Below are 23,952 nucleotides of genomic sequence, written 5' to 3' on the forward strand. Positions count from 1 at the left end.
GCAGCAGAGTGAGTCGCAAGCACGAGCTGCTTGACCGAGCAGACGATGGAGCGAATGAGCATCAGTAAGCTGGTACATAAATAAATAGCAAAACCAATAAAGTTTTGTAAATAAACTGATATTTTGAGGTCGACCTTTGTCCATGTCGGAAAACGAACTCAGTCAACATGGAAGTGCAGACTAGCGAAGGGAGGAGATGTACGATGCAAGCTACACGGCAAGAAGATGATTAAAGGTTAGGTGGGAAAGAGACTTGAGCTTGCGGTGGGTTAGCACCACCAACATCATTACCAACGATAACAGAAACGGTAATTGCGTTAAACTTTAATGACCTGTTACTGAGCTGTTGTAGTTGAAGACGGTAGACAGTCGTTTATCTTCATTTGAACTGTGGTAGAAGTAAACAGTTTTAATAGACCCTGCTGCTTCTCCTCCTCCCCACCAACCAAAAAAAAAAAAAAAAAAAAATCAAACCAGAATTGGCTTAAGCTACAGCTCCGACGGTTCTGGTCGTACTTGAATAAAATAGTGTCAGAACTGTTGAAAAGATCATTAGTGATGGGAGGGGTACCTTAAAGTCATGCAGCCCGTTACATCATTAGCTGCAAGTTTGTGCACTAGTAGTGTAAATATAAACATAAGAAAGACAGGACAAAAAGGAAAAGAAAAGGTTAAAACAAACATCGAGAGATAAGGAAGAAACAACAAATAAACAAATTAAAAAATAAGCAAAGAAAAAAGAAATCATTGCTGACGAACAACAGACGTTGACAAAACTGAAAAACGAGGATTCAGACATGGCGGTAATGTTGAAAGTAATGTTGATAAACGAAATCATCCCTTAGACATGGTTATCTTTTCTTTCTCTTTCTCTTTCTCTTTCTCTTTCTCTTTCTCTTTCTCCATTAAGAATATATAACACAATGTTAACCAGGAGGAACGAGCAGCTCAGCTGAAGATAAACACTGAGAGATGGTTTTAAGTGAGAAGTGGTGGCGGTGATGGTGATGGTGGCGGTGATGGTGATGGTGATGGTGGTGGTGGTGATGGTGGCGGTGGCGGTGGTGGTGTTGGGCTGTTACCATGTGTTTTGCGTATGACGTAGAGCTTGGGAGAAGGGTGGGGAGAAGGGGTTGGGGGCTGGAAACAGAAGAGGAATCAATGAAAATTAGGATAGAAAAGAAAAGACCATTCAATGAAAGCGTTGCGCGTCTGGAATCGGAATCAAAATGGAATATCATGACGGCAGATTTATAGTAGCGGCGAAGAGCCGGCTGCGGCCGGTACCACAGTTTGCATGCCATTCGCATAAGCCTACGTTTGATTAGGAGATGAAAACGGTAGGGACTGCCGCTCAGGTCCAAGACAGCCATTCGTCATCATGCAACCATGCAATTACAGCTGGTCATAAAGCACAAAGGGGAAATTAGCTGCCTAGCCTGCCTAGACTAGGGGGAGAGAGAGAAGGGGTGGTGGAGGAGAGAGAGAGAGGGCGGTCCAGCAAGTCAAGGGGGCGGCTGTGGCTACCACAGGGTTGTGGCTTGCAGCTTGACATGGCGTGAACATTTTATCTTTGAGGCGGCAATGGCAAGATTTGCAGGGCATGTGTTCTTCTCCCACCCTCTCTTCCGCTTCACCGTTTTGGGGACGCGCAGGTATAAATGAAGGAAATTGTATTTTAAACTCAAAAACCGACAATTGTTTTAAAATTTACTAACACTTTATGGACTGTGAGAGATTACAACTTTTTAAGCTGCCCTTTATGAACAAAGACTGTTTATCAATGTAGACAATAGATGGGTCTATTTTGCGGAGAAAATGAATATTTATGCAATTATGATAAAAAGTTAAATATATATTCGCGTGTATGTATGTTTGGATATTCTCACTGACGTAAAGTAAATAAACTAAGAATCACAGGAGGTGTTGGAGAGGAGAGCTAGTAGCTCCCCACAATGCTTGTCACGTGGCGTGCTGTCCTCGGAAGTAGTCAGCACATCATCCATTACATGTTGACATCGCTGCCATTTTCAGACCTTCATTCGCCACTTCAAAATACTCGTTGGAGCGGCCCCTTGGCCTCCGACACGGAAGGGAAAAGGCGCGCATGTCAGGGGCGACAAGTCCCCGGGGAGTGGGAAAGAGGGACAACTCTATCCTCGCGGGTTGCAGCGCCTCCTGATGGCTAAATTTCGAGTCGGAAGGTCTGGTCGTGTAAAGTGTCTGCTTTGGGGTCCCCGAGAGACCACAAAACAGTTCTGTCTTGCATCAGACTCTGCCTTCTGATAATCTTTGCTTCATCCTGTCCTTCTTTTGTTTATTCTTTCTGATTTTTTTTTTTTTTTGGTACACTTCATTTTTGTTTTTGTTGTTTGTTGGGGTTTTTTCTTGTTTTTTGTTGTTGTTGGTTATGGATGTGGTTGTTTGTTGGTTGTGATTATTTGTTGATTGGTTGTTGGTTGTGGTTGTTAGGTTGGTTGGTTGTTGGTTGTTGGGTTCGTTGTTGGTTGTTGGGTTGGTTGGTTGTTGGGGTGATTGATGGGTTGTTGTTGTTGTTTTTTTTTATGGTCGTTCGCATTGTTTCCATCTCTCTTTTTAGGAATGTGAACAGCGGATGGTAGAAAGAGAATGCCTTTCATTATTACCATATCATCGTGATTATTATTATTATCATCATCATCATCGCGCAAAATGTCATGAACTGTTCCCTCGGATTTGGCTTCCGTTTGTTGTGGTTGCATGGCCTTTTTGAATGGTTTGTAGACGGTGGGTGTGGCTGTTTTATTTAAAGCCTATTTACAAACTCATTTTTCGGTTTTTTTCCGAGCCTGTCCCTAAGTCAGGTTAGCCAACCTTCTCATTATGCTCTCAGGAGGGCTTGACTGTAAATCTTTCGCGGACCTAATGAGTAGCGAAGGGCGATGGTCATTTGTGCCCACGAACATCCCAGCTCGGAGCACCGTGACACTCGATTACTGGAGAGCAAGCGATAGAAGTGCAGTGAACCTGTCTGACAATTACTACAGTGAACACCAGTAGTGCACTGACCCGGCCTCACAGTGTAGCCGATTCTCTCCCTTGGTGATCATTAATAGCGCAAGAGAAGAGGGCACAAGGGAGAGCAGTAAATGCGCTCGAAGAATAATAAAAGCAAAAACCCTGATGTAGCGCACGTTCGTTGTTTGGCAGTATAGTAGCTTCACGGGCTTTCACGAAAAACTACCCGAAGAAACAAATGCAGTAACACAGTTTGCAAATTTAAAAAAAGCAACAATAAAGGAGGGAGAAAATAGGGAAGGGTGTGTGCTCGTGCGTGTATGTGAGTGCGTTTAGAGTAAGCATACAACATACTGGTGTTGTAGAACGGAGGGAACCCTAAGCATGCAACACTAGACTAAAAAAATAATTTATTTTTTCAAAACTGTATGATACTGACCCTGGTGGACTACTAAGAGAAGAACTTTTAAATGTGACACTTTTGCCCTGGACTCTACACTGAGGAATGCAAGGAAAAAGACTTGTAACAGAAACCACTACCACCTCAACTTCTGCAGCCCCACTCACCTACTCGTTGATCACCCAGTCATCTGACTTACAAACAGGAATGAAAACAGATCTCCGGTTAAGTATATACCGAATATATCAACAGTTTCTGAAACGCCACGATTTTAACCTTTCGAAGAAACTTTGAACCGAACAATCTGACACATCCTGATTACACCTGACCTCTCGTCGTCCCATTCCGCTTCGTTTGCTTCGTTTAGTGGAATCAAAAAGTGACAGGGCGGACACGTTCTCGCGTGGGACGGACGGACGGACGGACTCCTCCTCCATCTTCCATCCCCCTCCGTACCTCTCCATCCACACACACCCACCCTACCCTACCTCCACCCCGGCCACTCTCGAACAGACCATCGCGATCAGGCGCGATTCTCGCCGTCTTTGTCCTCCTGCGTGGACCAAACACTACTCATGAGCCGTGACGTCCCGTCCCCAGCCGATGTGCGGCACGATCCATTAGTTTTCCGATTCCAGTTCTTCAAGCAATTCGAACCCTGGTGGGACAATTAAGGATGTCGTTGTTGCGGAGTGACGCAGAGTTGGGGGTGGGGGTGGTTCCTGGAAGTAAGCGAAAGGAGCCGTGGTGGTGCTAAAGACTGCATGCTCTAGCAAGGGGACAGAGGGCAAGACTGGTGCTGCCGCCTGTGAGCAGACAGGTCCTAACGACCCACGGCTGCAGACGACTCCCTTAAAACCCACCCGCACTCTTCCGTTGGTGGCATCTCGTTCAGACGATCGTGGTCAGACAACTAACACTTGTGATTTGGCAATAAAGTTGGAATTGGCGGGAGTTTAGGAGTTTGTACAGGGAGAAAATAAGAAAATAAATATTTTTTCGGCTCGTGAATGATTTTACAAATATCAAAATGGCACCTGAAGGAAAAAAAGGTTCCCCATCATCTGTTAATTATACTTTTGCAAGGCAATTATTCTTGAATAAGATGATCAATTTAAAAATACTTATAACGCTTTTATAATTATTTTACTCACACGCCAACGAACCCACTCACACTCCAATCATCATCTCAAACTCTCGTCCAGTAGTACACATCATTGCACATGCGCGTACGCACATTTCCGCCCGTACTTCGGTCGCCTTAAGTCTTCATTTCCTGCCGCCCTTGGTCGCCCCCCAGCTGTATTATTCAGAAACCGCGCGACCACTGCTGACTATTACACAGGGAGCCCCTGGGTGACTATACCCTACCACGAATCTGGACTCGCTTGATCCCAGGGGACACCTAAGGAATCGGTTACTAGGATACACAATGTGGCTTCCGTCAGGCGCAAATGAACTGTTGTCAAGATCCGGGCCCTGGGCGGGATGAGCTGGAGGCAAGGGGGAGTCGGAGAAAAAAAGATTATGGAAGGAGGGGGTCAAGGGTTAAGACGATGAAAGGTCTTCGACCTTTTTCGCCAGCTTCCTTGAGCTGTTCTCTGCAGTTCGCATGTTCACGTTCTGTTTGTTGTTTTGCAAGTCTTTTTCATAGCTTGCGTGCTTTGCTGTTTCACAAAAAGGTTTTCTACATTACATTTTTTTATTTACAAAGCATATTGATGGTGTCTAGGTCGTAGTCATCGTCATAGAAATCCGCCAGGCATCCATCTTAATGTCACACAAGCTCGCCAACAAAATGTCTGTCCGCTCCGGCTGTAATGCTGGTGGGAATATTTCCATTTCCCAAATTACTGCTACCGGTGATTCTATTCTCACAGATGCTACTTCTGCGAATTTCATTATTATTTTAATATACCCGATGAGAATATCTTTATTCCCATAAAATGCAGCAGATAACAATATCGCTTTTCCCTAAATGCTGTTAGTGATATAATTATTCCCCTAAATACTGTTAATGAGGATATCTTTATTCCCCTAAATACTGCTGATTAAGCTAATTTTACTTCCCTAAGTGCTGTTCACGTGGATATCTTTATTTCCTGAAATGCTGCTAATGAAGATTTCTTTATTCTGCTAGATGTTACTGGTTTATTTATATCTTCCCCTAAATGATGTTGAGTGGAAATGTCTTTATTCCCCTAAATTCTGCTGAAAGATATATCTATTCACCGTAATTCTGCTGTGGAAATATCTTTATTCACCTCAATGCTGATGACTGGGTATGTCTGTGTGTCCCTGAATGTTGCGCTACCCGTGTTGCTGTTCGTTACCAGCAGGTTGCAGCGGTTGCTCAAGATTACCAGCTGCAGCGTTATTACCAACACTACAGCTGCAACGTCGTCATCAACTACACTACAGCTGCTGCAGCAGCAGCATCAACCACATTACAGCTCCGGCAAAGGGCAGACACGCTGCTGGTAATGAAGTTGCTGCTGTTCACCTTTATGTTACACTCCCGAGCGCCCTTCATCATCAGGCGCACATTGCAAGACGAGGGAGGCGGGTGAGAAAGTTGCAGGAGCTGTGCATCTTATACTTAACCTCGCCTTGTCAAGAACAAGTGGCCGCCAATAAGGCTAGCGGAGCGATGGCCGCGAACAGGCAGTCTGGGCTATGGATGAGGTGATTATCGAGGGTTTAGACCTTCCCCCAATTCCATTTTCCTCTCGCAATCCCTGTAGCTTTAACCAATCGTCCTAAATTTTCGGGGGGAATTTGAATGAGTGATGCGTCGGCTGACAGAATTCATTTTTATTTCGCATCTTGGCGCGGGTTGCGTGTCGAGAAGGGGCCGAATTTACGTGCATATAAATTCCCGCGGCCCCGCGATGAGAGCGCGGGATCCAGCGGTGTAAAATGATGGACTCTGTGGCTGGCAGAAGGTCGCGCAGCCGCATGCCAGTTGCCGAAGGGTGTCACCTTCGTTTACACTCGCCCCAGACCCTGGTAAATCATGGCATCCAACTCTTTCCCTCCACCCCTAACCCCCCGCCACAACTCCAGGAGCTACATCTGAGGAGATAGGAAAATCTTCCTACTCATGTCGTAAGAAAAAAAAGGGGAAAAAAGTGTTATGTCTATGTCTTCATGTTCACTGCTTGACCCACGAGTGAAAGTTTTCTTTCGTCCTCAGATTGATCTATTAAGTTGGGGATTTATTTATCTATTTATTTAAACAACCGAAAACTTAGCCTTTTTCCGGTAATGTTCTGACCAGTTCTGAACCATCTTTGTCATGCGTACTAAATAGTCCAAGCTTGCATATACTTTAAATCGGTAATACGTCGCACTTTTTTTTTCTTGGCTTTACACCAAATAAGCCAATCAAGATATGCTGAAAAAAATCTGAGCCGATTTTTTTCTAAACCATTTAATACAATTAAAAAAAAAAAACAACTAGAAACCACTTCTCAACAAAGTAATGAATAACAAAAGTAATTAAAAGTTTATTGCTTCCTGTCACTGGTCTCCAAGGAAAAAAAAGCTCTTTTAATGACTTAAAAATGGAAAATCATATTTATGTACTTATGTCTTGATGACGAAGGTAACATGATCATTGATAAAAAGAATTTTCTGGAATGAATTATTAGATAAAAGAAGATAAGTGGCAATTTTAATGATACTCCATGAGAAAGGGATGAGGACTTCAAATCACCACTCTAACCCAAAAAATTATTTCAGCGAATCAGTCATGACTTAAGTCTCTCAAGTTTTCTGATTCTCTGTCATACAATGTGTTAGTATAAAAACGACTCATAGACTGTTAACGGGGAACAAAACTATTCCAGCAAGACAATGTGAATTACTACTAGCAGGGCCATTTTTAAAAATAAAAAGCAAATTTGAAAGATTAAAATAATAAACATTACAACCTATAACAACAATACAATTATTACTATTGTTCATGATATATTATGAAATACAATATAAATAAGAGGCCTACAGAAAATGGAAGAGGCAAATTCTGGGAAAGTGAACGGTTTTACTCACAATTTCTGTCTCTTTCCCTCATCTCCCAACACTAAGCCACACACACACACAGCGGGATTTTTTTTTCTGAAGCCAACATGTTTTGCAGTTTGTCCATTTATATCTGTTCATAGATTGACATTAACCTATCTATCTGAGCACACGCGCACCCAACCACACATATTTACATAAAGACAGAGAGAGAGAAGAGCTATACGGTAGATAGACAGAGGGTATTAAAAGAAAATAAGAAGAAGCGAGACAGATGGAAGAGGAGAGAAAAACAAAATTGGACGTATACAGAATGAAAGAACACATATCAAGAAAAAGACTACGTGGTGACGAAGCCGGGTGGTAGCGGCATTAACGATGATGATGACGAAAACGATTATCTGTAATTTTCGCAAGAGAGCTGTTACAAACAAGAGCCAAGATTACCAAGACAAACTACATTCAATACGAGAAAACTGAATTAAAAGCCAAAAAGGAAAAAAAATCACGAAGAAGGAAAGAAGGGGGAAAAAACCCAAACTGCAAAATGCCGGTAACAAAACATGAGTGTCCGTATTAAAGGGTGTCGGGCTATGGCCATTTGTAAAGATGAAGGCAGCTCAGGGCCCGAAACTCCTTGCTCTAACAAGAAGTCCTCGCGGATAACCTCCCCCTCCCTCTTTCCTCCTCCTCCTCCTCCTCGCCTCATCTCCCTGCTTTTCATTCGCGTCTCGATTTGCCTGTCAAGTGATCCAGTCTTGGGCGCGCGTGCAAAAGATGAGGCCCCCACGCTGCGTTTGAAATGAAAATTATATCTCCTATCGCCGCGTCTTCAAAAATAAAGCCTTTCATAAATTGAACGATGGTTTTTCATGGAACAATAATGGCCGAGGGGGCTTCGCCTCGGTCGCGAAATATAATTGAGAGTTCATGACTCAGCCGGGCCGGAGCATCGATAAATTACTTTGTGGGAAGTTTGAAAGGGCCATGTGTTAAAAGGTCCCGACGCAACTGACACCTCTTTGGGGCCCTCCCCTGAAAAACGCCAAAAGTATAGAGGCCGCAAACCTCATTGCACGCGCCATAATTACCCTAAGTCATCGTCAGGGTGCACAATCTATGGGGATGGCGTCATCTACATAAAGTAATAATCTGAATGGCCTCCCCTGGCTAGAAATGTTTGCTTAGCGCTACACGCAGACAGACACACGCACATCTCTCTCTCTCATTTTTCTCACACACACACACATGCGGGGGAAGAGGGAGCTTGTACAAACACCATCTGAAATAGGCGGCTGCTAATGCAGCTTCAAAAGTCTCATGACAAGAGAGGGAACCATGGCAACATTCGAATTGCGAGTGTAGAGTGTATTTACTTTGTACCGATCTGTATGTGCACTCGAGTGCAACTTTTCTTGATCTCTGCGCCGTCTGCCCTTTTAGCGAAATGATGGTTTAAGTGTTCACCCAGTCATTTATTTATTGTTATCTATGTTAACATCTTACACGGAGGTCGGCATTTGCCTTTTATATTGTCTCTCTTTCTCGAGTGTCTGTGAGTGAGAGAGAGAGAATGAGATGAACAGGGACAGAACGAAAAAAGGGTATATAGTCAGAGGAGAAAGATAACAAATGAAGGGGAAATGTGTCAACTTTTTTTAAGGGTTTGGGGCAAATCTTCGATTACAGACCCAAACCTCCCACGCTGATGACTAAACAGCCTTTCTGATTTCTCCTTCGTGTTCATTCATCCCACTTTGTGTGTAAAGACAAGCGAGATAAAATTTGCCCTTCCCTCCCTTCCCCAGATGTCACCCGGTTTGGGGGATGGGGTGTCGAGAATGGGAGGGTTAAAGCTGACCTTTGACTAGCTAAAGGCATAATCTGCCTCCCTGTTCGACAGACACCAAAGCCAGAAGCGGCAATCACTCTTTTCGAAAAAGAACGACAACTCGCAAGGGTGGGAAGAGACAAAGAGCGAGAGAGATGGTTTCCAAATTTCTGGCAGCACCGTCGCCAGACTCGGGATCAAAGATGAGGCCCCGTGCAGGAAATTAGATCCGATTTATCGCGTGGGTTGAGTAACAAAGATCAAGCTTGATTGCTCCGCGAGGAGCAAACAGGAAAACAGGAAAATAACTTGCAAAATAAACCACAGAGCCCTTGGCCGCTGCTCCTAGGCCAATTTGAGGCCAGAAGCTGTTAGGATGGTGGGACTTAAACGCTCGGAATGGACGGAGTGTTTTGTATGTACGCACGTGCATGTTCATGTGTGTGCGTGCGTGTATTGGTGCCCAACGTTTCCAGAAAATGGAGAAAGAATTGTATTCTAAAATAGATCATCATCTATGGGGATATCTGGATTGTCTGAAAAGTATTTGTCCTGCAAACTGTTATTTTATTGCAAACTTTGCATGTACAAATTTGAGTGAAGCTTATTTAATTTTGTAATCAAAATGTGTGGCATCAGTGTCGGGATGTAAGGAAGTTCCTCTTCTTCCATAAAATAACGCACGTAATGCACAGTACTGGGTGTGATCAATGTCTTTGTCCTTGGGATACCCAAAGATTCACGATGTACTCTTGATATCTTTGTCTTTCTCTCGCGCACACTCTTGTGCACGAGTGCTATTCTTCTCTCTCTCTTCCTTTCTTGCTCTGGCACTCAGTCCGACAGTCTTGTTACCAGTACAGTAATCATCGGAGGTCCAGGGTTCAGATCTCGTTTCAAGCACGCTGCACCTGTTTACATAACCAGCTGTTTGACCTCTTGATAAACTCTTCTCTGCTGGTTCCTTCGTTAAAAAAAAAAAAAAAAAAACTACCAACTTTCTCAGTGTGCTCGCAGACCAGATCAAAGGGCAGCGCGCGACAAGTTGTGACTTCTGAGTACAGAAAGAGATCGAGAAAATAAATGTAACAGAGTCACAAACAAACCAAAAGCAATTTTTATAAAACTCTTCTCCAGCAATCGAAAGACTCGAAGACAGGCAGACCGAATTGTTCCTGGCTTTCCCTGCCATGGGCGTGACGTCGGCGGCTGCGGTTTGATCAATGGGAGACGAGCAGTGGCGTGCAGGGCGGAAGGAAGACAGCGAGAGCGAGGACAAGCATGCTTCGCAGAGCTGGAGTGTTGGGGAAGCCACGTTTTAATTACACGCCGCGTCGTCCCAGCCTGTCGTCCTCCACGCGCCGGTGATTCAGCCGCCAAGGCCCATACATCACGTGCGCCTTGTGTCGCCACCTAGCGGCCGGCAGTGTCTCGCATGCGGCCGTTAAATCTGGATGCGCCCGCGCTTTCGCGGACAGTCCGTGAGACCACAACAAATATCTTGCTTCAGTATCATGGGGAAGGGGTTTTGGTTGTTTAATGTCTTCAATTTAATATCGAAGCATGTTTAAAAAAAAAAAAGTTCTTCTCACAGTCTCGTTGTTGTAAGGACAATAAGTGGTATACCGTGCCAGGGGCACAGGATGCAGACTGTGGAGCTTAACTTTGTCATTCATTGAATAAAATATAGATATGACTGCACTCATGCCGCGTCGGTTAAATGTGCGTGCGCATGTGTGTGTGTCCCTACGTGTGTGCATCCATGCGCGTAAAAATGAATTCCCACTGCTGGGGACCTCTCGCACACACATATTGACAGCTTCATATAAATTCGAGAAGCACACATCTCTTAACTGCATTTGGTTAAACCTTGCATGTGTTTTATCAATACTCAATAACGACAGTTTTCTGCACAACAAAATCACTAAAATTATGAACAAAAGTGAAAAGAGAAAACAAGAATCAGTACATGTGTGTCATGATAACGCGTTTCACGTCTAACTGTGAGTAATACATGGAAAAAAAGAAACCTTGGTGGGCGATGCTTCAAGAAATCTATAATCAAAGGGAAGGAAATCCTTATAGCAATCTTTACAAAAATTGCAACAGTTGCCTCCCTCAAACTTTTGACGATCTTCTCTGCGGTCGAGTTTAGTGGCTCATTAAAATCACATTCGCTTTCACAAAACTCTGTCAGTCATAAGATAACTGACGGGAGCCTTGCCGAAAATAGTTTGGTGTCAGAGAAAAAGAGAGGAATGAACGTAGCAATTAAAATATGAAATGCATCGTATTTCACCATTGACCTTACAATGTAGCTTTATTAATAATAAGTAAAAATTATAAAAAGAAACAATAACTACATTTTAACAAAACAAAAGATGGGTTCGATGATCCTTGATTTAAAGTTATGAATTTACTAGTCTCTTCCGATTCTAATTAAGTTGCATTACTAATAAAAAAAATGTTGAGTCTGAAACTTTTGCATCGTGGACTGCCTTTATGTTTACTAAAAGACATGTACATAAACGACTAAAATTCTAGTCTATTCACTTTCTCCATAGAAAAGTAAAAACCTTTGTTCTTTTCTTTCTTTGAGATGTGATGGCAGGGAATGGAAGGCTTAATAAGCGCAGTTATCTATTACTGATTGGACAGTCAAAGGGCAATAACTTCGTAATTTCAATCTTGTGAACAGCAGCGCTTTTGTCTCCCTTTGAGTATTGCCTCAAATTTATTTCCGACCCGCGACAACAGAAATAATTAAAAATAAACAAGCAGAATGTGTTTATGCACGATGGTGTGCGTGTGTATGAGGGTTTGAAAAAAAGAAGTCGCGAAGTGTTTCAAAGAACAGTTACTGAATATTCAACTTTCTACACACGTTTTTAGACGCTTCCCGTTGTGAGAGCGAGAGAGAAAAAAAGAAAATCATTGCTATACTGTTGAGACCTACTTGACTATCTCTTATTGTCTCATCATATATCCTCATAGTCCAGCCTAGTGGTCTGGCGAACTGATAAATAAATCACCGAAATCAAATCACATCATTGAGGTCAATTGTAGGTGTAAAGACTAAAAACACGATGCGTAGTCAAAGGAGATGCTGCTGATGCTATATACTGACCTGTTACTAGAACAGTGTGGCTTGAACCGCACGCCACTGCAGACACGCCTCCTGAAGACCCTTCCAGGCTACAGGGATCAACCATCGCGTCTGAAAAACCCACGTCGCCGCTATGACCGTGGCAGTGTTGTCCAAACTCTCCACATCCCCAGCAAAGCAGCTCGCCATGTGGGATTGAGTTCGTGGAAATATTGTCAGAGAAGTTCAGTGTTGTACGACTGTTGTTTCCGGTGTCATTGCTTCCATCCATGTCTGTAAATGAATTTTATTTCAAGAAACTGATAAAATATTTATTATTATTATTATTATTATTATTATTATTATTATTATTATTATTATTATTATTTGCATATATTCCATACATTCCCGAAGCATTAACCCTAGCAGCTGACAAATGTGATAAAACAGTTTATTTGCAGAGCCCAGCCTCATACACATCACCGAGCTTTACAACACTCAAGTGAAACACAGAGAGGCATAACACGACGCCTATTAGGGGTAAGCACGACTCTCTTCACACGAACGCACGAATGCTCAAACACACAAAATGGGTGAAGGAAATCTGAGTACTGCCGACAGTCAGATCTGAAAATTGGTGTCGCATCCAGAGAAAGGTTATGTCCGAGCCAAGATACGAACTCGCGACCCCCGAATAAATACAAGTTGCAATCTGTAGGAATGTGATTATTTTAGTGAAGATGCACAAGTGGATAATATTTGGAGGAACCACGCTTGTAGTCACGTTTGAAGCCTTAACACGGCTTTTTAAAAACACATTGCACATTATTGTACTGAAGAAAGAATGTGTTTGTCAAAATTTATCACTGGCGAAGATTCCCTAGATTTTTTTTTAATACACCATTCTTTTCATTGACAGTCTGCATTCGGGTCATGTTTTTGCATATTAGTTCCATTAGAAACAGGATACCTGCCTTCATATATTCTTACAATACGCTTAGTAATACTTGGGCGTTTCGTTCAACTAGCTCATACATTAGCTGCACAGAGCTTCAAAAGGAACCATTTTGATTGTATGAAAGGCAAATGATATGGAACATTCAATAGGAAGGATTAGAAGTAAAATATGGCAAAACACCGGCGATCTTTAAAGGCGTTGCTTTCTTTAAATTAATTTATAAACGCCTACATTTCAAGGAGACGAAAGGGTCATCTTAACAGAAGCTTTATGTCCAATATGCGACTATGTCACATATTCAGCCAATTGCGACTTGTCAAGACGGCCCAAAAAATGGGCAAACTTGAGTCAAACGTTCGTCCCTATTTGTAAAAATGTACCTAAAAATTAGTAAACAACAGAAGATATTGCTCTTTCTTCATGGAGTATCTGAATTAAAGATGCTGGCTTTTCCGTTTGCGTGAATGTTTGCGTTCGTGAAAACAGTTCAAGGATATCTTTGGATATGCCTCGAAAGAAAAGCACTTAACAGCTGACACCTGCCGTTTGCCAAGATTTCAAAGACAGAGAGCCACTTAACTTGAAGGCCCTTTTGAACCCATTGCGAACTGCGAGGCACGTGATTCCGCCTATCGTAACGGTAAAGTTGCTACGGGTCATGGACGTCACGTACCCTTGCGTCTCAGCCCCCGCCTTCTCTCCCTCTCCTCTATTAGATCTTACATGGCCGGCTGTCTGGTCGTGATATATCTGTAGATGTCTGGCTGTGACATAGTTTTAGTTGTTGGTTTGCGAAAAACACTAATCCACCCCCCCCACCCAAGAGAAACATTCTTCTATAGCTCTAAAAAGATTGCGATTCGACCACATACCCACCCACCCAAATGCATTTTAAATGATAACCACCTCGTAAGCCAGGCACGCCTCATCGAATCTTGACTATAACTGTAGCGTGATTTATTCCTACCCCGGGTACGCTACGTCTCAAGAGCGGGGTCGTCAAAAGGTCCAGGTGTTGCCATGGCGTGCCGACATTGCCGTCGACCTGCAAGCGACAAATGATTGCTTCGATAAGCACCATGTACTTAACAACGTCGTCATGTGGAGTCACGTTGTTCAACTTACCTACACCTCAACTGGGTTTGAACAAAAGTGTGCACTGCCCAGTGCACACATAACAAGTAACGAGCCTTAATTCTCAACAAGATCACGGGGTCAAAGGCTTTCGAAAGTGTGAAGTGTAAAGAAAGCTGGGAGGTGGCGCCTTCAACAAGACCTCGAATTTAAACGAAATGACACACAACCTGCGCTGCGTGAGATTTTAATTAAACACTTTAATCGACACATCGGCTCTATCCAAATAAAAACTTAATATGAAAATAGAAAGTACATCAACTCGACGGGCGTTTACTTTCTGTAGAGCTGCAACTCTGCTCGGCTAAAAGTTCATGCTGGCTTATTAATTTTCTCTTTTTATAACCGCATGGTTTTCTTATGCATTTCAAGTTAAAGTTTTATTTAAAATGTAGTTATATGTTCAAATAAAACATTTCCTTCTTTTCAAATTTGTTGTCCTTTACTTTTTTATTTTTGACAATTTTACTTCTTCGTCCAAAAGCGTTTGAAGAACATACATAACGATCACGTATGACAATTGTTCAGTTTTTTTAATTAATAATTAATCTCTCTGATCTTTGCGATCGTCTAAAATATCGTCAAAAGCATTTCCAAAAACGAAACGGATTAGTCGGATCCGACACAATTTCTGTTCCTTTCAATAAATTTTTTCTTGACACGTTAAGCGTGGACTAGTGGCGCGCGACATTTATTCTGATGACTGGTTAAAACTCAGTACAAGATACTACTTCCCCAAGTCCGAGTGAACACTCCAATTCCCACCCACCCCCTACCCCAGCACACACATACACACTTCCGTCTGGAAGTATACGCCTACAAACATCACTTTTGCATCACATGGCCTATATCTTCCACGAGGAGATATTCTAATAAAAAAATTTTGGGCAAGTGTTGGGCACCGGTGGTAATAATAATAATAATGAAGATTACTTAAAAACGCCGTTCCCTAAGGACTCATAGCGCTAAAAAAAAATGATCATTAAAACAACATAACAAGACTCTACGTTATCTAACCAATGACCACTCACTATCAGTCAATAGCACTACTGATCAAGTGAATCTTCGGTTAAATATGGACAACGAAGATGCATATCTCACCTGAAGAAAAGGGAATTCCAGACAGATGGGACAACGAAAGCAAACACGCTCACCAAATTACTTTCATTGAATCCTAGGGACGACCATCAGCTTTTCTCTAAAGGAACTAAGCAGCCGAGAAGGAAAGCGGCGGCGAGTCATGTAAAGTTTTGAACACAGGCATGATCTAGAGAAATACAGTCTGTTTTTTGTTATTTAGCATTTTTTCTTATAACAGTCTTCAGACAGACACTTGGTGCTTATCCCGTTCGTTTATTGCTCGTTGTGCGCACGGGTCTGGAATAAGTAAGAGCACTGTTAGGTAGAGTTAAGCTATTACTGCGAAACCTCCTCAAATGTCTTCAAATGTCTTCAAACTCAAACAGGCGGGCTTTCTTTGGCTCTAAAATGTCCCCGAAGTTCATGGATCATTCGTTTCTCGGGTGATTTGTTGTTTTCGGTGTTTTGAAACTGTAAATCTCTCGATGCCTTTCTGTTTCATCCCTGACAGCTGTTGGAAGGACATTTCACGAGTGTCAACGAGACTTTCTCGAGATTCCAGTGTGCCTTCAGTGACAGTTATCGTTGAGCAGGCATTCCACCAAGGCCATCAAACGGCGAGGTTAAAAAACCGTTTTTCATTATACTCAACAGCTAAGCATAAACTCGGGAGTAAGGGACATAAAGAGAAAGAGAGAAAGGGGGTATTTGAACAGTTAATGGACTACTTTGGACTCATTTAAAGGTTGTGGGATTGTATAATGTGAACTTCTAACGTTCACGTTCATTCTTGGTTTGGAAACTATCTGGGCCTAAATAACACTACTGTTCGTGTCACTTCTCAAAATCGGTCGCCAGTTGAGAGAAATAAGATATAAATATATACTGATAATGATTCTTTGACTGAAATCGACTGTCACTTTTTGTTGAACTCGCAGACTTATAACATGATTTTGATTTTGATGATTTATTCAAACCACGATTCTCAGAAAACTTCTTGAAAAGAAAACTCTAAAACGTATGACATGATTTGATATGTCAACAATTTTAGTAAGTAGTGGGAGAAAAGAAAGAAAATCTGGTCATACAATAAAATTCGAGAAGCAACTAAACAATCAAAGATATTACTCCAGAATTTTTCAATAGTTTTATGTTTAAAATATGTTTCCTTTGAAACCAATAAAGTCTATAGCAACGTTCGTTAAAACTGCATCTCTCGAAAGAATATGCACATTGCTTGCGATAGTAGCCTTATCAAACTGTTGACAGAATGTGTAGTAATGTGCTAATATTAATTCAATGTCAATCAACCCTACCATCTTTTTGGAAAGGGAAAAATAGATCCGTTGATGGAAACCACAAAGAACAGTGAAAACTGCATTCTTTCTAAACGTTTGAAATATTTATTTATTGCTGTATGCTCAGGGACCCTCCAAATTGTTCCTCTGAAATGTGCGACAGTCACCTGAGAGCGAGACCAGCCTATACTCCCTTCATAGCACTCGTCAACACCTCGGCCGAAAGAATAGAGTAACACAATGATAAGCCGTAGTTTTTATCATTGCTTTTGAGTTTAATAGCTTCTTCAAGAGACAAGGGCTTCCGCAAGACTGCCTGGAATAGAGGGGTGGATACAGCGGAAAGGGTCTCCTGGTCCGACAAAGAAACACGATCCATACCTACGGAGCTGTGTTCTATAGTGGGCCATTCGTGCGTCTGTGCGTGCGTGCGTGGTCAGGCAGGCGTGTGCGGGCATGTGAGACGGTGTGACGGTGGTATGCTAAGGAAAAAAAAATGAAAACATCCAGAAGATAGCTACAGACGTATTAACAGATTACATGTGTTGGCGTGAAACGCAATCTTGCGGAACGCGAAATGCGGATATTTCTTCGAAGAACTCGGCCGACGATGACCATGCACGCACTGATCAGAACACACTAAAAAGAAAAACTAAAATAGTTGAAGTTTGGGGACTTACCCACGAACCAAGGTTAGTCCCATCGCTGAGCCACTCAGTCACGAGGGTTACGAGGCATCGTGTTACGTCTGCAGTCCCTCGTGTTCCTGACCCCCCTGTGCCGTGTCTACGGCTTGTGGACACAGCGCGACGTCGGACAGTTCTCTTCCGCCAGGACTTGTTGACGTAGTGATCTCTTCAAGTCGAGTGCGGCCCTTCACACAGCAGACATGACATGCTGTTTTCCAACGGTAACAGATCGCGGGCCGTTACGTGGGTCTCTATCTGCTACCCACCCGTCCTACTCGCCACCCCGTTATTCATGCCATGTTAGCGCCAGGCTACCCGATTTTCTCGTCGCTGGTTAACTCCCCCCCCCTCCTCCCTCCTCCACGCCCACCGCGCCGCAGGTTGGATAAACAAAACACCTGGCATTAGTCTCGCAATCAGTGGGGGGCGGATGGGTGTTGGGGTGTATATAGTCGCAAGTCGCCGGTATCGAGAACTGCCAATCGCGAGATAACAAGGTCCTGCTGCAGCAATTACAAACCTACCTGGAACATTGGCTTCAGATAGTTGAAAGCAGGCACGCACGTAATCGTGAAGCATTTTTCTCTGCTATGTCTATAGTGTCTTTACACTTGGATGGCTGATCCCAGACACTCAGTGAATGGTGTCCTGCAGAATAGCTATCGGCCACTATCGCTGAAAGGAGACTGGTTCAAGCCATATCTTTCTGCTGAAAATGTTAATGCATGTTGAAATTTTAAATAACACAAGTATTCAAAAAAAAAAAAAAGAGTTTGTTTCATAATATCAAACTAACCAGAAGGGTGTAACAGGTATCTTTTCTTTCCTTTTCATTTCTTGTACCGTTGTTCGTGGAATCTTGTTTCTTGGCGAGATGGGGAGGGGAAGTATACTTTCCTTTCGATGTGCGTGGGTGCGATGGTGTGGGGACTGTGTTTGCGAGGTTGTTCATTTGTGTCGGCAGTTGCTTGCGTGTTCGGTATGCAGTCGAAGTTCTGTAAGTCAAAGCTTCAAGGGAACGATAAAAAAAAAAAAAAAAAAAATCGAGTTATAGAAGGTTAGAGTTAAAGAAGTTAGTCGAAAAGAAAACATTTTTTTCACAATGGACATTTTTATTTCTGCATCATTGTTCCCAGCCAAAAAAAGAGTCTGTTATGCACGTCTGACGACAATTTCTTTTCATTTCTTTTAAAATAAACGAGTCGATGACAGACTGTGAGTCAAAAATGTTCATGGATACATCTTCGCACGACTCGATCAACGAACGAACATCATTCAACATGATTCTTGCCTTCAGGGTCGGAAGTGACGACGATTCTTCGCAATCACTCTCGTCTGATTCATCGGAATTTTCGACCAACCTTCACTTATCGTCCTTATCGCACACGTGTTTCCATATACAGAAACTTCAACTATCATATTAACATATTATCGAGGCTTTTGTTGTAGTGTCGTTGTTACACACTCTTCTACTAGTTAACGGCCCTAACCTACTTTGTTTCGTTTTAACTTAATTCACCATCGGCAGAGCAAGCCAACGCGCGCAGACGACACTGGAGGGGAGACCGTTGACGCCGAAGTGGCGCAATACTCAGGGACAGTTGTCGCCGATGAAGCATGATCTCCCTTCTCAGCCATGGCGTCCTCGGAGGGATACGCCTAAGCATAGGCGAGTCATTAAACGTCCCAGACTCAAACACACGAATCTCCGGCCCAAGCAAAAGCGCGCAAACGGTGAAAAACAGCGAGCACGTATTTCGCGAGCCAAAACCGTCAACGGACCGTGCGGTAAGCAGACGAACACTTAATTGGCACGCATCGCATGAGTTATGTGCTAACGCTTATCATTTTTGTTTAATGCATACTGAATGTTAAACTGTTTCTTCAATACCTTTTCATGCTTCAGGTTTTTTCTTCTTCTGTTTGTCAATCTATTGTGTCTACAGACAACGATATGTTTACGTGTAGGCAATAATTATCTTCGTCCTCAGTCAGCAGTAGTTCTCTCCCTTAGGATTAAAAAAAAATGGCGTCTTTGTTACGCGAACAGAGTAGCACTCGTCTTGCGAAAGTTTCAAGACAGAAGAATGAACAGGAGCAAGTTATTAGTAAAGTGAAAGAAAAGGTAAGGAAGCACCAGAACTAGTTTAATATGCGTGCAGATCTTGATAATATGTATATTATCGGAGCAGACTGATTTGAGGGTTTATCATCGGACTTGGAGACGCGGAGAATTCTCACTACAGAAGCTTGGATGGTTTCTATATGTGCGTCAGCGTGCAACTGAATGCTAAAAGCCTAACCATTATTATTATTGCATGAATATAGAGACAGTCTTTGTTGTCAGATAATTATGCAATATCTAGCGTAACCAGTCCTCAGAATGTTAGCAGAGAGAGGGAGAATTTCACATCTGATCAGTTGACTATGTTGACTATTTTACCACCAGTCAAGGACAGTCTAACTAGACTAACAGCTGTGTTATTCTTGTGGTGACGAAATTTCAATTCAACCACGGCCTGAAGTTGATTTTGACCATAGCCAGCCATTAATCGTCTATGAATCGGTGACAAGTTGCTAGTGAAGTAAATCATGACCAACTTCAAAAATTGTTCAGCAGACAGTATATATTTATATGAAGCTGATACTCAAAAGCTTCATTTTATTAAAAAAAGTAGTCTTTAAAAAATGAGCTGAGTGAGCATTTTTTAAAAAACGCTTTGATTTGAAAAGTACTAAAATTGGGTAAAATACATTTTACGAGACTTCGTCTAACAAACGAAAGAGTCACATGTAATTTCCTTTATTAAACACAACATGCTACAAAACCTTTAACTTTTTCCACATGAACAGACACGAAAATAGACGAGATTCAAATTGATCCTACTCTTTAAAAAGTATAATAAAAGTGTAATGGGCCCCAGTGTTCAAAGAGTGCCCCTCACGCTTTTATATTTAAAGTTATAATTTTTTTTCATTTAATTTGTGAGTTTATTCCCTTCTTTAATTCAATATGAATTATATACAAATTATGAATACTAAATATTTATATGATGGCACTAAATCTGTCACTCTAGTTCTCAATATAGCCTTCTTTGTAAGAACGTCATTTTCAGAAAAGAGAAAATCTGTCGCTTTGATGAATTTCTGGCATTCGGATACCCTAACTCTTGTTGGGTAAACTACAGGCGGTCCTCAACTTACTAAGCTGTTCCGTTCCTATGTTGTGCCGTTTACCACATATCCTAACACAGTAATTATCAAAAGTGAAACAGGAATAACCAGAAGTTCGCATAAAGACGTTTACGATGCAAAACCACTTAAGTCGAAACAAGGCTTTATACAGTAAATGGGAGATGTGTCGCAACCACGAAACACCGTAACTCGGGGCTGACTTAATCTGAGGACCGCCTGTATTTGACTGCATTCATGAACTTTTTAGTTTTATAATGTATTTTTTAATGCAATCATCCAAGGGAAGGATCTGTCGTACGTGAAGGTGGAATCCAGTCTGCAAAATTAAATTTCCTAAAATTGTTACTTTTCTTTTTGACAATGCAATATTAAATCCTTTCTAGCAGTCCATAAATAGTAAACAAATTTTTTAAATTTATTTCTGCATGATTTTCTACAGAACCTGCATTTTTAATAAACATAGAACATTGAAAGAGATGTTGTAATTGGATTATACTGATGAAGAGGACCTTATACACTGTGAATTTATTATCTGGCTTCACATCCACGTGGCAAGACTAGATTCCATCAGGCATTCGATTAGGTTTTTTAAGGTTGTGCATTGACACAGTCCTGAGAAATAGGGTGCAAATGACAAGAGTTGCCATCTTTAATTCATTCAAAATAGATGAGGGGTCAGGAAGCTTAGATTTCTGCTACTTTCAAAATAGATAGGCATAACAGTAACAATAAGAGTTTGAAGTAAAATCAAGTAGTGACAAAAGCCGCATTTTGAATAAATCAAAAGAGATATGGGAATTGGATTATACTAATGGAGACATATTCTCGTATGTTGCAGACAAAAAACAAATTCTATGTAGGTGAAACTGCAACACAAAGAAAAAGACGCCTAGAAAAGAAGAGGCAAAAGTATCGGGATAAATTATTGTCGGAGACTAAAGCTGAGAAGCGTTTGCGATTGGAAGAACGCCGTGATAAAAGAAAAGCTGAGTCAACAGAACAACGAGGGGTTCGGTTGTATCGAGATCGACAGCGAAAAAGACTAGGACGATCAGAAACATTGGAACAAATACAAGTTAGGCAAATGCAGGACTGAAGAAGGCTATATTGAGAGTTAGAATGATGACAGATTTAGTGTCAGATGGAATAAATTCACAAAGTAAACCCCAAACAAATCAATTACGAAATTCAAAAAGACTAAAAAGTTTAAAATAAGTCAAAACAAAAATTTTTTAAAACACACTTTTGTTTGAAATGTACTAAAAAGGGTAAAGTAATTTTTCATTCGGTCTTCAGATTTTTCTTTTATACATAACCTAAAATATAAAGGTATGAGGGGCACTGTCTCAAGCTATTGAAAATCTGATCATCACAAATTTCAGTTATCTATTTATTGATAAGGTATCATATATTTCAATAATAATTTATGACAGAGCTATAAAGATATCAATATTGATGGAAAAGAGTGAATTGTAAAATATTTCTTAGAGTGCCACTCACAAGTTATATGTATTAAAGAAAATCCCTAGACCTCAGGAAAAAAGTATTTTTACCCTTTTTAAATAAAAAAGTGTTTTAAAAAGTTTTTTTAAATTTATTTTATTGCATGGTTAAAGGATATGTAATAAAATAAAAATGCAGGAACTAGATCAAAGTTCGTTCATTTTTAAGAATCACCTATTGGATGATAAATGTGGCCTTATTCACATTATGGTTTAGCCATAGAATAATCTATCATACTGCCTCTAGACTCAGTAGGTTCACAAAATTACTTGTTTTTAAATATTCTGATGCTGTTCTCCTGCAAACTTTTCAGCAAGATATTTTTCATACAAAAGTTGATCAGATGTTAATCTGCAAAACCTGAATTAGAAATTTTTTAACATTTGTCTATTATTTGGTTTTGTGAAAGATATGCCATTTCCTGTTTCAATACTCATGTTAAATAAAAAGGTTAGAAATCAGATTATAAGAAACCCTTTTGTGACTTATCTAAATTGGTTTTTTGGCAGCAATATAATACTGTGCTGTGTCTTCTTTTTTTGTTGTTCTTACAGCGGGGCAAGTTTCAAATGACACCAAATCAGCTGAAAAAGATATCACTAGACGAAAATGGTACATTTATGTCAGACTTTGATCCAGAGCGATCCAAAAGGGAAATGCGAAAGCTTAACAGAAAAATACACAAGGAAAAGTGAGTTTATATCTTCTTCAAGACTGTTGCCAAAAAGTTTAGTGCTGATGGTTGCATTCATACATATATTGAGCTTTTTTAAATTTTTTTGTTTTCTCATGTAAAGCGCTTATCAACTATAATGAAAGGAAAAATCACTGCACTCAGCAGAATCAAATCATTTTTTTCCAAAATACGCTAAAATAGCAATTAAGAGATAATGAAATTACCAAGGAAAAGGTATGAATTCTGTTTATGGTGAAATATTTCTTATTGCTGTGTGACAGTAAAAAGCTGAATCAGATGTATGATGAGACTGGAAGACTGCTGGAAAATTCTTTGGACATTTGTGACTGTTTGGACAAGGACTGTCCTGGGTGCCACTTTCCTTGTCCAAAGTGTGCATCGGAAAAGTGTGGTGCTGAATGTCGAAGTGGACGTCGCTGGACCTACGAACAGGTGGAAGTTGAAGGAACTAATTTGGTCTTTAAGTGGTCTAGTACCACTGCTTCCTAATCAGGTTCATCTTTGCACCAAACTGGCAGCATGACTATTGTTTTAAATGTGATGGATTATCATTATGTGTTGTTAATTCTTTCGAGTTACCCTTTTCATTTTGAAGCTTTTGAAAGTGGCTGAAACTTTTTAAGTATTATTTTTGAATTCCACATAAGTAAAGACAAACTGTTGAAAACCTTATCTTTATTTACAGTTGCAAGGGTACAGCATTCAGTGTTAACAAATCACTTCAAATGTTGTACACCCCAACTGTAGTTACTTCCTCATTTGTTGCATCCAACTATTGAAATGTGTAAATGGAATGTTCTAGTTCAGGGGTGTCAAACACCCGGCCCACATCCATCCCGCCAGGAAATTTTACATGGCCCGCGAATGAATTTTAGTAAATCATTGTTAATGGCCCGGTGACAAGTAGAAGGCAAACAACAGAAAAGTTTCCGTCGAGCACAGCAAGCGATGGGATGAGTTTAGTAAGGTGACCAGACGTTTCGGGGGCGAAAGCGGGACACGTGCCGATGATGGTGTCATCACCGTCAAAGAACACAGAAAAAAAGTGATTTTTAAAGACAA

General features: G+C 41.3%; 2 protein-coding genes across 3 annotated transcripts in view; one reads left to right on the top strand and one right to left on the bottom strand.

Moving 5' to 3' along the window:
• The window catches only part of LOC112554370 (ultraviolet-B receptor UVR8-like), an 86,419-nt gene extending 68,543 nt beyond the window's left edge, over nucleotides 1–17,876 (bottom strand). The window contains exons 1-2 of the mRNA XM_025222126.1: nucleotides 17,487–17,876; nucleotides 12,379–12,630 (exon numbers count right to left, since the gene is read on the bottom strand). Of these exons, the coding sequence (XP_025077911.1) occupies nucleotides 12,379–12,628 (250 nt within the window). The 5' untranslated portion in view covers nucleotides 12,629–12,630; nucleotides 17,487–17,876. The remainder of the gene's footprint in view (nucleotides 1–12,378; nucleotides 12,631–17,486) is intronic.
• Nucleotides 17,877–19,001: 1,125 nt separating this feature from the next.
• LOC112553976 (ARL14 effector protein-like) lies at nucleotides 19,002–23,441 on the top strand. Of its 2 annotated transcripts, none has more exons than XM_025221524.1 (4): nucleotides 19,002–19,283; nucleotides 21,529–21,765; nucleotides 22,748–22,884; nucleotides 23,151–23,441. In XM_025221524.1, exons 1-4 carry the CDS (start codon nucleotides 19,113–19,115, stop codon nucleotides 23,377–23,379), a joined length of 774 nt encoding a protein of 257 aa, XP_025077309.1. In that variant the 5' UTR covers nucleotides 19,002–19,112; the 3' UTR covers nucleotides 23,380–23,441. The 2 variants fall into 2 exon arrangements, with proteins under 2 accessions (XP_025077309.1, XP_025077310.1); XM_025221525.1 differs by lacking the exon at nucleotides 19,002–19,283 and adding an exon at nucleotides 19,491–19,620.
• The last annotated feature ends 511 nt before the right edge of the window (nucleotides 23,442–23,952 follow it).

Source organism: Pomacea canaliculata, linkage group LG13 (genome assembly GCF_003073045.1).
Source record: "Pomacea canaliculata isolate SZHN2017 linkage group LG13, ASM307304v1, whole genome shotgun sequence".
NCBI classification, from domain to species: domain Eukaryota; kingdom Metazoa; phylum Mollusca; class Gastropoda; order Architaenioglossa; family Ampullariidae; genus Pomacea; species Pomacea canaliculata.